The 16,292-nt window shown below is 39.6% G+C and overlaps 1 protein-coding gene across 3 annotated transcripts in view; it reads right to left on the reverse strand.

Annotated features, from left to right (window-relative positions):
• Nucleotides 1-16,292, reverse strand: part of PDE11A (phosphodiesterase 11A) — a 405,024-nt gene that overhangs the window by 207,899 nt on the left and 180,833 nt on the right. For all 3 annotated transcript variants that reach the window (XR_006712991.1, XM_045480319.1, XM_045480318.1), the window contains exon 4: nucleotides 15,014-15,154. Coding sequence is in view for 2 of the 3 variants with exons in the window: in XM_045480319.1 (XP_045336275.1) it covers nucleotides 15,014-15,154 (141 nt within the window). In the remaining variant the exon portion in view is untranslated. The remainder of the gene's footprint in view (nucleotides 1-15,013; nucleotides 15,155-16,292) is intronic.

Here is a 16,292-nt window from a genome sequence, read left to right on the forward strand (position 1 = left end):
CCAATCACTTAGAAATCACCATCCAGTTGCAATACTCTTGGGTTTCAAAAGTTAGCAAGCTACAAAGAAACTATTTCCTATCACCAAATAATAAATCCCTCAAACTATACCCCAAATAATTTTTAAAGTTCAAACAATAATAAGGTAAATAATAGTGACATTTCATTTCTGTTTGCCTAATGGAAAACTGTCACAGATTTTAAAAGGAGAAGTTAGTCCTCTGTCTCTGCTTTGACTCTCATCATATGTGATTTCTTTCCGTTATTTTGTTAGATGATAGAAAATTCATGTCCTATTTTTATCATGTTTATGGACTGTATGTTTGTGTCCCCTAAAATTCACAGGTTGAAGCCCTAATCCTCACTGTGATGGCATTTGGAGATGGGGACTTTGGGAGGTGATCAAGTCAACAGGTGAAGCCTCATAGGCATTAGTGCTTTTATAAGAAGAGGCAGACACAGCTTGCTTCTTCTCATTTTCTCTGCTGTGAGAATACTATGAGAAGGTGGCCATCTACAAACCAAGAAAACTGACCTCACCAGACACAAGATCTGCTAGTACCTTGATCTTGGACTTCTCAGCTTCCAGCACTGTGAGAAATACATGTTTGTTCTTTAAGCCACCCATTCCATAATAATTTGTTATAGCAGCCTGAACTAAGACAACTATATTTTACCTTTTTGCTGCAAATGTGTATGAGGCAATTTGCCCAATTATGACCAATCCTTTATGTAGGTATCAATGTTTACAACATACTGGTAAGGTATATATTATTATCCTCACTTTATTTAAAGGAAATTAAGGCTCAGAGAAGTTAAGTGGTTTCCTGGAAACCATATAACCAATACCCTGCAGAATTGGGATTTGAATTGTATCAGTCTGATTCTACAGCCCCACTCTCCCCACTACTCACTGCTTTTGTAAACATGAGCAAGTGGTATTGTGGGGGTACTTGGGTGGCTCAGTCAGGCATCTGACTCTTGATTTTGGCTCAGGTCATGATCTCATGGTTCGTTTCATGAGTTCAAGCCCCATGTGGGGCTCTGCACTGACAGTGTGGAGCCAGCTTGGCATAGTGTCTCTCCTTCCCTCTCCCCCTCCTGTGCTTATTTTCTCTGTTTCTCTATTTCTCTCTCAAAATAAATAAATAAACATTAAAAAAAAAGTGGTATTGCAACACCACATTATTTGGACATGCCTCCTTCAGAGCCAGAATAGTTAGATAAACTCTGCCTTTATTTATCAATTCTATAAATATATTTTGAGTATCTATTAAATGCCTGAATTTGAATAAACAGACTTAAAGTAGCTTGAAGTAAAATACTTGGCCTAATATACAACCAATCAAATTACCAATAAACTATTAACCGTTTCTGCATTGGGAAATCAAAAAGGAGATACCTTTTAATTCCCTGACCTGACAGATGAGATTAAACTCTCCAACATTACTAGGAATACTTCATTTGGCTCCCTTTTTACTATTGATTAGAATACTCTGCAACTCTAAAAGGATACATATTAATTTCTGAAAAAGTGAAGCAATGCAAATTGGGTTGTAATGGGGAGTAAGTCCCCCTTGTGGGATTATTAAGGATCACTCTGACAAAGCCACAGAAATTATACTTGGAAAGGCATGCGAAATTAAAGAGTTTATCACAGGTCCTAGAGAGCGTGGTATGCTCAGAGGGTCACATAAAGTCACCCAAAGCTAAAAGTTTGGTCACTGCATGCAGAGAAAGAACACAGCAAGGACTCGTGGGTCCGTGCCTTCATTGGAGTCAGAGATAAAGTAGCTTGTGGCACTTGGGAAGCCTTTGGATAATTTGAATGTAACTGGGTCAACATGGAGAGGAGGGAAGGGGTAAATTGGGAAAGTCATCAGGAGGCTTACCACTGAAACACACAAGGTGAGGATGGGCACCCAGAAATGGGCAATAACTAGGTAAAAGTTAAAAACAAGCAGGGTGAGTGCAGGCACTCAGGGAGTCATTGAGGCCACAAAGAACAGCTTGACAGTACACGAATGAATTTTCTCCGGGTAGAAATACAAATGATTTCTGTGCAGTAGAAAAGCCCATAGTTACAATTTTATTGTCCTGGATGATAGTAACCATTTTAGAAATCTAACCTAATAATCTTACCCCAGCAATTTTTCAGTGCCTATTTTAGGGCTAACTTTACTATCTCACTTGGTTTCTCTCTTTAATGAGTGAAATAAATCTTTGATACATGCTTGCTTTAGATTTATGCAAGGGTTAGGTTTTTAACTTTTTAAAAACTGTTCTTTGACACAACAGATACATACCGAGTATATGTATGTGTCAAATAAAGCAAGGCACTGGGGGCACATGTGGGAAAGTAAAACAAAAAAAGCTCTGCATGCATGGAGTTTACTTTACAGTAGGGAGCTTAATTTACCCTGGGCTCCTCGAAACTAGTGCTTCCTGGAATAAGAAGTGAACTTCTGCTTTCCACATCTTAAGAAAACAAACCTGGGGGATGTTCAGAGATTAAAAGAGAATAAAGATCTTTAAAAAATGTTGTTTTTTTTAAAAAAGCCCACTGAAAGATAGCGCTTAAAAGAAATGGAATAGAATATCCTGGAATTTTAAAGCTATAAAACTTAGAGATCTAGAATGACAAAGAGAATGGCTAAAACAAACAAATACCTCTAGATGAAATGTCCGTGTTTGAACTCCTGAAATGTATAGGACTTTTTAAAGCTGCCAAAAGGAAGAAACACTTTTTTCTAAAATGTTGAAACTTTTTATTTCAACATAAATCATATGCTATAAAGAAGGACAGGGTCAAACATTTTGTTTTATTTTATTGTATTGGTTTTATTTTCTACATTCATGTTTAATGAATAAAGGGAAAGTCAAGGATTATCTTTCAAATTTAGCACTCCATATCATGGAGAGTACTAGTTGTGTCCCCCAATAAACCAATCCGTGGCATCCTGATCAAAGCAGACACTGGATTCATGAACCATAGTGTTGACCGTGTGTAATAAAGAATTAACCTTACCCAAAGAAACGTCTCGCTTTTGTCCTCAATTGCTGGGAGATAACTGCTAAGCCCTTGGAATGTCCAGCCTTTATAAAAGTGTCTCTGTTTACCTGGACACCTTAGACCAGCCAGTTAGTAACAATGTAATTGAGCCACACAAAGTGGTGGTAGTGGGGGGGGGGTCGCTTTGGGTCATGTGGTATTAGCTCACCTCTGAAGGGAATGGAGACTGAGGTCAGTTATGTAGGTTGTCAAATATGTTTTGGTGATTAAGCCCCAATAAAGACCTCTGAATACCAAGGCTTGGGTCACCATCCTGGTTGGCAATACTTCATGATGTACATTGTCACATATTATTACCGAGAGAAGGTAATGATATCCATGACTCCATGGAGAGAGGACAACTAGAAGCTCCACTAGAACCTTCCTGGACTCTGCCTATGCATCTCTCCTTTGGCTAATTTTAATCTGTATCTTTCCCCATAATAAATCATAACCATGAATGTAACAGCTTTCAATGAGTTCTAGGAGCCCTTCTAGCAAATTGTTGGGCCTGAGTATTGGGAACCCTTGAACTTATAATTGGTATCAGAAGTTAGGGCAGCATTATAGATTATGTTCCCTTACTTTGTACCTTATATGATAATTCATAGGTTCTCATGTCTGTAGGAGAAAAATGAGAATAATATCGACTGGTCTTCGGTTAAATATTGATTACCTAATACATATCGATGTGTACTGGATGACAAACATATGAAAAATAGTAAATAAGGTCTCTAACCTTTAAATAATATGTTAAAGGGGGAAAATTTTTAAACTTAAGGGTCAGGAAAATTTTCTTGATCAGTTGACATGATTCCTTCTGCTAAACAAACAGAATTATAAAATGTATTAAGTTTTTTTTTTTACCTTAGCTATTAGGAAGCTCAGAGCAAAACTTTAGTTTCAAAGTTTTATCTTTTTGCAGCATAATTTGGTTTTGAATTTGTTGATTTTGTTTGGTTTTGCTTATAACATCTACTTTCTCTTTCTCCCTTTTTATTTGAAATTTTGCATTTCATTTTGTCATGTGTCTGGTACCTAATAAGCACTCAGAAAATATCTGCTCACTATGAATTTTCGCATTTTTGCTGAAAGGTGGCTTAAGTGCTCTTCATAATTAATTGAGTAAAAGTATAAACAGGAGATAAAGTACTTACATACTTGAAAAATGTATACAGTGTATAAAAATATTTTACACATGAAATAACATAAATTTGCTTATGTAAAACTAATTACATTTGAACATTAGTATAAGAGAGGATTTTTCAGAGGCATAGGAAGGGATTCTGGAATGGTGGGTAAGAGAAATACAATATTTAAGGGCCTCCAGCTGATAGCAAACAACGCAAGAAAAAAAGAGAAGGAGGCTTGGATCATATCCAGACAGTGGTCAAATATGAACAGAGCACTGAAACTGTGAGGACAAGCCCACTAATCACTGTAAGCCAGATAAGATCAAGAAAGTAGTGAAGCCCCAGACCCAGTTCCATAAGGTGTATAAAGTTAGTCTGGTTCCAGGTGACCTGACTATAAAGGGCTCCAAGTCCATTTTAGAATGGATTTACCTCAGAAATCCTAGTCTAGACCAAACTGTCGGGAACCTAGGGCTGCCGGTGGAATCTCCTTACAGATTTTCTAAATTTAGGTCAATTTGAGATTAGACTCACCCATCCATGAACCCTCAAAGTCATCAGAATAGTGGGTCCTTATTAAGGCGACATGCACATGCGCCTTGGTCCATGCTGAGGACAGCAAGATGAAGAGCAGGCAAGTGATACAATTCTGGAGATGCCGACTGATCAGCGTGCTTCTCGTTCCTCTAGAGCAGGAGTGGGCAAGGGAGTCTGTGGGCCAAATCTGCCCCACCATCTGTTTTTATAAATAAAGTTTCATTTTAACAGAGCCCATCCATTAATTTAAATGTTATCCATGGCTGCCTTTTGCTCTAACAGTGTAGTTGACTGCTTACAACAGAGACCATATAGGCCACGAGGCCTAAAATATTTACTTAGCTGGTCTTTCATTGAAGAGTTTGCTGACTCCTGGTATAGAGCCATCTCTGGACCAGGTCACCCAGTTATATTTTGGTACACTGTTAATGGCTGGTGATAGATTAATGTATTTATATTCCTATATAATTTATCCATAATTTAGAATGTGGGTCCCTGGAGTCAGAATCTTCACATCTGAAATAAGACCGTAATGATGGAAATTTTAGACACCATGGTAAGTGGTGGGGGATATACTTGAGGACATGCATATGTGCCAGTTGTCATGAACTGCCCACTTTTATAAAGCCTATTGTCCTGATACAATTATTAAAAGTGCCTCCTTTTACTCTCAAAAAGTATCTTTGTTTGAAAAGCAAAACTCTAGGCAGGCACACCTCAAACAACTTCTATATTTAAAACATATTTATTAAAAATATAATGCATTCAAGTAGAAAACAATTTATGGTCAGTCACCTGGATTTAAAAATGAAGCAGCGGGGCGCCTGGGTGGCTCAGTCGGTTAAGCGTCCGACTTCTTCGGCTCAGGTCATGATCTCGCGGTTCGTGAGTTCAAGCCCCGCGTCAGGCTCTGTGCTGACCGCTCAGAGCCTGGAGCCTGTTTCAGATTCTGTGTCTCCCTCTCTCTCTGACCCTCCCCCGTTCATGCTCTGTCTCTCTCTGTCTCAAAAATAAATAAACGTTAAAAAAAAAATTAAAAAAAAAAATGAAGCAGCAAAAAAACAGCCAAAATATTTCAAAGCAATTTAATGGGATATACAGTGCCACTGTGGAGATTATGACCAATAAAAAAAAACAGACAAAAGCATAAAAGGAGACAATAAAACCCATGCTTTATTCTTGACTTGGACCAATGGTATAGTTCTCAGTTTCATTAATTTTTTAAAATTTATTCTCCAAATCCAGGTCTGATTTTATAATAGATGTATTAAATGAACCTAGGTTAAATAAATAAATACACACATTCACATCCACTAAGTAAAAAGTGAGTCTTACAAGAGAAATATCAGAAGCGGTTTATAGGTCAATGAAACTGAACAAGTGGTTCCAAGCTCTGCTGGCTGTTGATCAGCCCTGATTATCACACCCTGGGGAAGGCAGTACCCATGCCACAGTGAAGTAAACAAAATATCCCCAAGCATCTCTGCCTGTTCTTTGGAAAAGCTCCACGGACAGAAGTCTTTTTGATTTGGATATTTATCAAGCACTAGTTGGTCTGGTTTCTCTCTGTTTTTTTTTTTTTTTTAAATTTAAAAACAACTTAAAAAATAAATACTGTGCTCAAATAGATATTCCTGCCACCAAAAAGAAAATGGGAATGATCTAATAATCACCAGTTTTTCATTAGTTTTCTTAATCCATATTTTTTCCACAAGAAGACTATTCTATAGGGCAAAAGACTGTAAACGATCATCCACTGCCATCCTTCTTGATAAATTTCTCACTTATGCTGAAGAGTAATTTACTCTAATCACTTATTCACTCAATCAATATTTATCAAATACTTAGTGTACAGGCACTCTTAGGGGCTTGGAAACACCAAGGGGCATAAATCATGTCTTGTCTTTTGATGGACCAACAACATAGTACAGAGGAGGAAATAGTTCACAAAGGTATAATTTCATCACAATATATGTTCAAATTTCTACAAGTGCCCAGAAGAAGATATAGAAGAAGACTTTGCGTGAATTATGTCTTAAAGGGTTGGCAGGCATGCCCTAGGCAGAGTAGCGGGGGAAGCTTTCCAGGCTGAAGGACTAAACAGGTCAGAGTTTGAGCTGAAAACAGAGAGAACACTCAAACGGGTTTAACTGAACCTAATTCAATAAAGGGACTAGTTACAGAAGTGTGGGCAGGGTTAAAAGAAACCAATAAGAAATTGTGACGTTCCCAGGAACTAGCAAATTTGGAAAGCAGTTAACATCTCTAGGTCTAAAGGAGCAGTAAACACCCATAGGTCACAGGGATTAAGGGAGAGAAGGAAGATGGCAGGAGGGAGGGAACAGTGTTATTGCTGTTCTGAAGACGTTAGAGCTATGGAGAGGGTTCTTGGAAGAATCAAGCCACCTCTACAACTGGCAGAGAAAGAACAAGAGGAATAATTATTTCTCTCTCCTCCAGCCTTTACACCTTCTGCTGATCCCTCTTGTTTGTCAAACTCAAGTGGACAAGAAAGCCCACTGCCTTCAAGGGCACTGAGCTAAAGACAGAAAGATCAATAATAGATGGAGGGACAGGCAATTGCAGAGAATATTACAGAGTTGACAATGTTGAACTTCACCTGAGCCCTGCTCCCCAAAACACAGTAATAGTAAAGAAATCCTCCCTACCACTTTGTCTTCCAAAATTGGCTAACCTCAAAGGACCACCCTGCCCTAGCATATTCCAAAATAACACCTGTATCCATCCCTCCTTCCTTTTCTTTGAGATGTTCCTCAGAAATGAATGTTCTCCCTATTGCAATACCTGGATGAAATTATCTCCCTAAATTGTCTGGTGCATTTTCTCTTCCACAAGAACAATATGTACAAAGACACAGAGACAAATGTAAGCATAGGCTGACCATGGAGGGGGGTGGTGATAGAGAAGGAAGAAAGGGATAGGGTGAGGTTGAGGACCAGAAAGGACCTCCAAAAGGTAAGCTGGGGAGCAGAGAAGATGAACTTGTTATGTTGGGCAGTTTGAACTTTATTGGGTAGGGGGTACCTGGGCGATTCAGTTGGTTAAGTGTCTGACTTTTGATTTCGGCTCAGGTTATGATCTCGAGGTTTGTGAGACTGAGTCCCATGTTGCGCTCTGCACTGGCAGCTTGGGAGTCTCTCTCCTTCTGCCCCTCTCCAACCCATGTGCACATGTGCGCACTCTCTCTTTCTCTCTAAATAAATAAATAAATAAATAAATAAATAAATACTTAAAGAAAACACAAAGCTTTTGAACTTTATTGTGTAGGCAAAGTTACCAAATGTTCTGAAGCATGTAGAGGCAGATGCATGTTTCAGAAAGAGAACTGGAAGGAGTATGAAGAATTGATGGAAAGGAAGACTACCCTATTTACAAGTGAAGAAATGAGTCAAGAGGAAAATGTGGAGGTAAGAGATTAGTAAAGACAGAGTAAAGCCAGTGGTTGAAGAGGTGGGAGGAAGGGGCTAGAAACAGGGTTTCAACATAAAAGCAACAGAACTTACAAATGGTTGAATATAAATGGTAAGAAATACTTAGAGGCTACTGTGTGGTTTTTAGCTTGAGTTACTTACTACATGATGATGATTCTATTAACTGAAATAGGAAATCTCAGAAGTGTTAATGATTTGGGACAGGATGTGGTAGACATGGTCAGTGAGGATTGAAGTTCAGAAGTTGGATGGGGCACCTGGGTGGCTTGGTCGGTTAAGCATCCGACTTTGGCTCAGGTCATGATCTCATGGCCCATGAGTTCAAGCCCCGCGTCAGGCTCTGTGCTGACCGCTCAGGGCCTGCAGCCTATTTCAGATTCTGTGTCTCCCCCTCTCTCTGCCTCCCCTGTTCATGCTCTGTCTCTCTCTGTCTCAAAAACAAATAAACGTTGAAAAAAAAAAGAAGTTGGATACACACACACATTTAACACATATAAATGATTAATGATCTGAGTTAACACATTGATATAAAATTATTAATAAAGTGAGTTAATATAACAAATATATAATGATATATTAATGATTAGTGATGTAAGTATATATATGTATACATATATACATACACATATACATATACATAAAACAATGATTCTTTGGATAATCATCAGAGTTTTTTAGTTACTTGCTATTTTGCACTCTTGAAAAAGCACTTGGAACAAAAATCAAAAAGAATTTACATTGGCTTCCTTATAGGGAAAAGGAAAGTTAAAGAAAGGTGGGGAAAATGGAAAGAAAGTGAAATAGAAAGGAAAGCCTGAAGCAATTTTTGCCATCTACTTCAAATGGAGGGGATTGAATTAATTATAGGCTGTTCCAGAGCAATCAGATAATGATTACCTCCATCTCTTTCTCTCAAGTGTTGGATTCAGGAAGATCATTTAGTTCAATGGCTTAATTGTGCATGTATTTACATAAGAACCAAGAAGTTAAGGAACATGTTAAAAAATAAGGATAGCTTATGCTTCATGGTTTAGGAAGTGAACTCCAGAAACGAGCATCATAGTTACAAGCTCAGTTATAAAGTACTTGATGGAGTTCTGCTTGTGCAATAGTTGAGCCATCAGGATGATCCATGAAAGAACACTTGTAAATACTAGTGCTGAGACAGTGCCTTAGGACTTTACGATTAAAATGTCTGCTTCTTGCTTTCCTTGACTAAGCACAGAAAGAAATAGAGATAATAGTAAATATATGAGCTAGAAAGAAACTAACAGAAGGGATAGGAATTGCTTAGCCAGGTTCATGGAATGGAATAACATTACACACAGAATATTCAGTTCGAGGGACTAAATATCTCCTAATGTCGACAGTAGCTAGAACAATCTTTCTGTTTTTCAGTCTAATGGAAAATACCATTCACAAACTCACTTAAAACTGATTGACTAAAACACTTAAGGGAAGCAAAAGAGGGTAAAATATTAATTTTGGCAGGAGAAGAGGCTGGAAAGGCATTCCTTGTTTCTATTTTTGGCATCCACTGAGTGAACTGGCCAGTTAACACCTGCCTACCCAGTTTAAAGACCATGAAGGCAGGGGCTCCTGGGTAGCTCAGTCAGTTAAGCATCTGAGTTCACAAGTTTGAGCCCCACATGGGGCTCTGTGCTGTCAGCACGGAGCCCGCTTTGGATCCCCTGTCCCTCTCTCCCTCTCTCTCCCTCCCCTGCTGGTGTTCTCTCTCTCTCTCTCTCTCTCTCTCTCTCTCTCTCTCAAAAATAAATAAACATTTAAAAAAAAAAACACCATGAAGGCATCTCTAAACATTGAGTTAAAAGCTTGATGAATCAAAGCATCTATAACTAGATTTCAATTTTCTTTCTTCCTCTTTCCCGCAAATGAAGAAAAGGCCAGGAAGTAGCATACATCTGCAATAACCAGCTTTTTAAATATTCAAATCCCAAGTCAACAATTAGAAGCTTTGTTTCCAGGAATGATTCTAATAAAATAGAGAAAAGCAAAATTTATTTTTAGACAAAGGAAACTTCAAGCAGATTTTTTTTTTCCTGAAATGATACATTTTCCCCCCTGATTGTAAAAGTAGTATATGGACTGCCAGTAGAGATGTCTAGAAGTTAAATGTTTTGACACATCTGTTCTCTTCCCGAAACAGAGCAAAGATTGATAAAATACAGAAAGAGAAAACAAGAAAGACATGTAGAGGTTAAAAAGCAGAAAAAAAGAGAAGGGCAGGACAGCAGAGTATAAGGAAAAGAAAAGATCTCTAAAGGGCCAAGCCTGAAGACAGGCCTACTGCACCCCAAATCCAGACACAGGCAGGCAGCAATGATCGGAATTTCAGCTTCTACTGGGGTTGGGGAACTAAAAAGTTTCCCTTGAACCAGGTGACCTATCTTTACCCCCAGAAAATGAACCACGTTGCTTCTGGCTTAGTGTGATATTACCACACAGCAGGAGACCCGACATAAGGCCTGGTTCTTGACTAGAGGCCAAGGAACTGCACAGACTATTAGACATGGAGGGAAGAGTATAAGAGAGAACCAAAGAAAACAATGGCACAAACAAACAAACAAAACACCCTCCCATCAAAATGAGCTCCAATCCCAAATTCAAAAACACATGAACGGTTCCTATTAATACAGACACCTAAATCGACAACCTACAGAATCAGACAAGAAGATGCTGATAAATCCCAGTTATGCTGAACATTTGAACACACCTGTATCAGAGAATGAAAGGGGAAGAACAGAAAAATATTAAGAATATGAATGATTTGTTCTCAACCAATGGATCTCGAGGGAAAGTCAGCTGGAGAAACCTCTTCTGGAAAAGACTTTCTTCCCTGAGAAAAAGAAACATGAACAGAAGTTTTCCTTTTCTCTTCTCCTGGGACACAGTTACATGAAGATATACTGCCTGGAGCTGTGCCAGTCTCCTGGATCATGAGGATGAAAGCCAGTCGAGCACTGAGACATCCACAGGAAAGTGGACAGAGCTACCTTGCTGATTACATCAGGCTACTGCACCACCCGCAGCCACCTCCTGCAGACTTCTCATATAAGACACAGACGTTCTCATTGTTTAAGCCATTTTCCCCTTATATATTGTATTACTTGCAGAAATCGCCCAAACTGGTATGTAAATTAAAGCAATTTCAATCAGTCTATAAAGAATTTCTCACAGAACTTGATAACCTGCTCTTAAAATTTATATTAAGGAGCAACAGGCCAAGAATAAGCAGGCTGATTTTAAAGAGAATAGCACTGAGGACTTGTTCTCAGATATCAAAGTGTATTACGAAATTACAGAAACCGAGACAGTATGATACTGGTGCAGAAATAGACTAGACAAATAGACTAGTGAGCTCAGAAACAGACCCAGGTATATATGGAAACTTGATATAATACAGAAGTGTCATTACAGAGTGTGTGTGTGTGTGGGGGGGGGGGGTGACACAATGGGTTATACATATAGGGCCTTACACTATACACAAAAAATAAATTCTAGGTGGATATGAAGACCATAAATACGAGATGGGTTAAAGAAAATATAAGACAATGTTATTATAACATGGAGGCAGATAGTTTTTTTAAACAAAACTCTTAAAGCACAAATCAAAAAGGAAATTGATAAACTTGACACATTAAAGTTAAAATATTCCTGGGGTGCCTGGGTGGCTCAGTCAGTTAAGCGTCCGACTTCAGCTCAGGTTGCGGTCTCACTGTTCCCAAGTTTGAGCCCCGAGTCGGGCTCTGTGTGACAGCTGGGAGCCTGAAGCCTGCTTCGGTTTCTGTGTGTGTGTGTCTCTCTCTCTGCCCCTCCCCACTCAAAAATAAACAAACTTTAAAAAAAATTTAAGGTTAAAATGTTCTTCACAACCAAGATACCTGTTGGGAGAGGCCAGCCTCATGAGCCCTGAGTGCACAGTCTTGCTTTTGTTTGCTGAATTGTGCAGCGTCAGATTTTGGCACCTGGTATCCAGTTCGGTCTGGCTTCTCCTTCTGTACTTGGCATGACCGTGTCTGGCGTCCTTCCCGTAACTGCTATCACACAACCAGGGGGAGTCTGACGTTTTGAGAAGTCTTTGGTGGGAAGTGTGCTAAAGAAGAGCATGGCACTGATGGGGTTTCTACCTGGTGACACACATGTATATAACCTCACTCCTGCCTTCACCCCTCCCACAGCAACCCAGGCAGTCCCTTGCCAAAAACTCTTTACAGCTTTTAAAACAGTACCAAGCAGATTAGTCTCCTCTTTTTGCACATAGCTGACTTTTACCTCTAAACCTTGGCCCTCTAGATTAGAGGAGCTCATCCTCACTTTCAAGGGGAGGGGATGGGCAAAGAGAAGAAATCATGTAGAGTGGCCTGGAATTTTCTGCTCTAATCCCACCATTACAGTCTGAGAATTTTCAGCTGTGGTAGCAGAAAAGTCTTTTTAACTTTCAGTAATATATCAACACCTTTAATGCTGATACCATCTACTATAGATAGTTGGGATTTTTATGTTTATTTATTTATTTTGAGAGAGAAAGAGAGAGAGAGAGAGAAAGTGAGCATGCAAGCAGGGAGGGGCAGAGGGGAAGAGAGAGAGAGAGAGAGAGAGAGAGAGAGAGAACTCCAAGCAGGCTCTGTGCTGTTAGTGCAGAACCCAATGGGGACTGAAACTCACGAACTGTGAGATCATGATCTCAGCTGAAATCAAGAGTCAGATGTTTGACCAACTGAGCCACACAGGCGCCCCATAGAGTGGTTTTTGACACCCACCCCCTACACTGTTCCTACTCTTCCCTCCAGCTCTATCCCCACCTTCCATATCCACTTCTGTCATCTGTACTTTTTCATCTGATGTGCTGAAGAGCAAGGCCACAGCACAAAAACCAGTCTCTGTTAAAAGATTAGCAAGAATGGCCACCCTCAGCTGGTTTTAGATTACTTGCAGGTCTGTTTACAACTGAACTAGCAAACAGTGAGCTTGTCCTTGTCCAGATTCCACCTGGCCCTCCAGCCACTTGCCCTCACAGGGACCCAGGGGGTGGTTCAGGGAATCCTGGCAGCCGAAGCCCCAACAGCTGCCTCTTCCTGCCTTTGTTTAGTGACAGCCTACAGCCTGCCTGCACCAACAAGCACCACCAGCCACCCCCCCCCATTCCTTTCTGAGGCTTCAGAGTCAGGGGGTGGGGTGGGGAGGGAGGACTCCAGCAAGCCACTCAACCGTCTGAGCCTTATTTCCTGCTCAATAAACTGAAGATGATAATAATGCCTGTTTCATAAGGATGAAGGGGAAGTAAGTGAACTCAAGTGATTCACAAAAGCATCTGGAAGCATTCCATATAGGTTATTGGGTCGTGTGTGTGTGTGTGTGTGTGTGTGTCCCCTCCCAAAGTTCCACTGAGTTTTACACAATCACAGGATAATGGCAAGGTTATTGTTTGTTTAATCCACACTTGCTAAAATAGAAATAACCCCTAGCTCTGCTAAAATATAGGCAAACACCCCTAAACATTTTATTTTTTTTAATTTTTTTTTTTAACGTTTATTTATTTTTGAGACAGAGAGAGACAGAGCATGAACGGGGGAGGGTCAGAGAGAGAGGGAGACACAGAATCGGAAGCAGGCTCCAGGCTCTGGGCCATCATCGCCCAGAGCCCGACGCGGGGCTCGAACTCACAGACCGTGAGATCGTGACCTGAGCTGAAGTCGGACGCTTAACCGACTGAGCCACCCAGGCGCCCCACACCCCTAAACATTTTAAACAAATATAGATTTTTTTTCACATTTCATGTTGAAATTTTACAATACTTATTATTAAATCTCCCAGATTTACCCTAAGGTTCTTATTCTTTGAAGAAAACAAACCTAAAGGCAAAGATAATAACCTCTTCTAAGTACAGTAAAATATCATCCTCTGAGGTATTAAAACAGCACTTAAATAGCTAGACAATTCTTGGTCTTGGAAGACAGTTCACAGTAAAGATATTAAATTGCTGCTAAGGGTTTAGACATTTAACTTTCAAGAAGTTAGATTGATGATGATCATTATTTTCAATACTGTTGTGTGTTTACCCAGTGGATTTTCCCCCAAAGAGCCAAAGGGCTCAACAGAAACCTGACAGCTAAGGTGCTGCAGACCTGAGGCCTTGAACTAGCTTGCCACTTGCCTTTGGAGTACCAGGACCCCCTGCGGTGAAGAGCTGGGAGCCTCCTCCACCTGCCCCATGTTCTGTGCAAGTGTCCCCAGCTCCAAAGCGACTGTAAGAGAACTTGGAGACTGCAGTTCAGACCTTTGCTGCAGAGCACAGCCCAGCTGAGGCTTGTCACTCCACTCAGCTCAAGTACAATCTGCCCGAGCTCCAAAAGCAAAGGCACTGCTTCTCCAGCATTTTTTTGCTTCCTCCTCCTGATAAGAGGACTGTGGAGCATCATCTGGACTGCAATCCACACCCATAGATACCAAGGGCCTTCTTCGCACTGGGTGAATACGATAGGAGCCTGGCACCTAAGCTAATGTCTATGCATCTGGGAGGGACAGGGCAAACCATCCAACCCCTCAGTTCCCTCATCTGTAAATACTCAAGACTGGGATAGACCTCTAAGGACCCCACCAACCTAAGAGTCCATGTTTCTAAGATGATGCAATGCAAGACTGAAAATACATGTAAAAGAAATTAAAAAACTTTAATTTTACAAAAAGCCATCTCATGGTTAGAAGAGTCATGAAGGGAGTGGTTCCAGTCATGATTTCACAAGCTGAATTACAAACAAACTACACTTTATTCTATTAATGCAGTCTGCAACTCTAGGTGACAGATAAAAAATGACTTACTGGTGATTCAATGTCCTCCAGGAGTAAAACAGAACAGCGTTCACATTTCAACAGAGTTTGGGCCCGATGCATTATTTTCTTGACAATTTTCTCCAGGTCAGTCTGTTCTTCAAATAGGTCATTAACAACCTCTAGCAAAGCCTAGGAAAGATGAAATGGATATATCTAAGTGGGTATAGGACTGAATAAAAATGTTTTTTTTTCTCTCAAAATTCCATTTTGTCTTTGCTATGATAAAATATAAATATATTTGTGTGGCTAATTAAAAACATGTTTTAATGTTTATTTATTTTTGAGAGAGAGACAGCACAAGCAGGGGAGGGACAGAGAGAGAGGGAGACACAGAATCCAAAGGACAGTCTGGGCTCCGAGGTGTCAGCACAGAGCCTGAACGTGGGACTTGAACCCAAGAACCGCGAGATCATGACCTGAGCTGAAGTCAGCCACTTATCCAACTGAGCCACCCAGGTGCCCGTGTGGCTAATTTTTAAAGCATTCATGATTGTTTTGAAATATTCCACCATTTTGTTTTATCACAGAGTTTTGAGCTGAAAAACACAACTTGAAAATAGTGCCAATCCATATAATCCCATATGAATCCTACATATAGCTATAGAACTATTTCCCAAGTAGCTAATGACTACACAGTCCCATTTAGTCCTTAGCTCTCAGCTTTCCTCCATGCCCCACCCCCACCCTCTCCTGCAGTTTTTCTGCAATGTGACTAGGTATAAACTCAACGTTTTATGTTATATCAATACCTGATTCTCTCTAAAGCACATTTATTTCAGAAAATTACAAAGCAGCTCTTCCTCACCATCAGGAAGAAATGGGTTCATGGTCAAACTTGAGACATATTTTCCCTAGTATACACTTCTCACAGAATTCTGAAGGAATTATAGTGGTGAATGCTAATTAATCTTCAGAGCCATATACATATATATATATATATATCTCCCATTAATCCATATATATATGGATTAATATATATATTACACATATATATTTTATGTATATAAATAAATATATATTATTAATTATTACATATATATATATATGTATAAAAAACCCTCATTAATCCCTCTACACAAGAAGTATTGTTTCATTCCACCTGCACAGGAAAACATTTAAATACTATTATATATCTCAGGAAAGAAAGTACCATTAAAATTTCTGTTAAAACAACAGAATGAAAAGCACACAAACTAAAGAAAAAAACCCTTAAAATTCTAACTTGAAAACTGCATACTCATTTAAAAATCAAATTGCAATAACCTGT

The sequence above is a fragment of the Leopardus geoffroyi genome, chromosome C1 (assembly GCF_018350155.1).
Source record: "Leopardus geoffroyi isolate Oge1 chromosome C1, O.geoffroyi_Oge1_pat1.0, whole genome shotgun sequence".
In the NCBI taxonomy this organism is placed as follows: Eukaryota; Metazoa; Chordata; class Mammalia; order Carnivora; family Felidae; genus Leopardus; species Leopardus geoffroyi.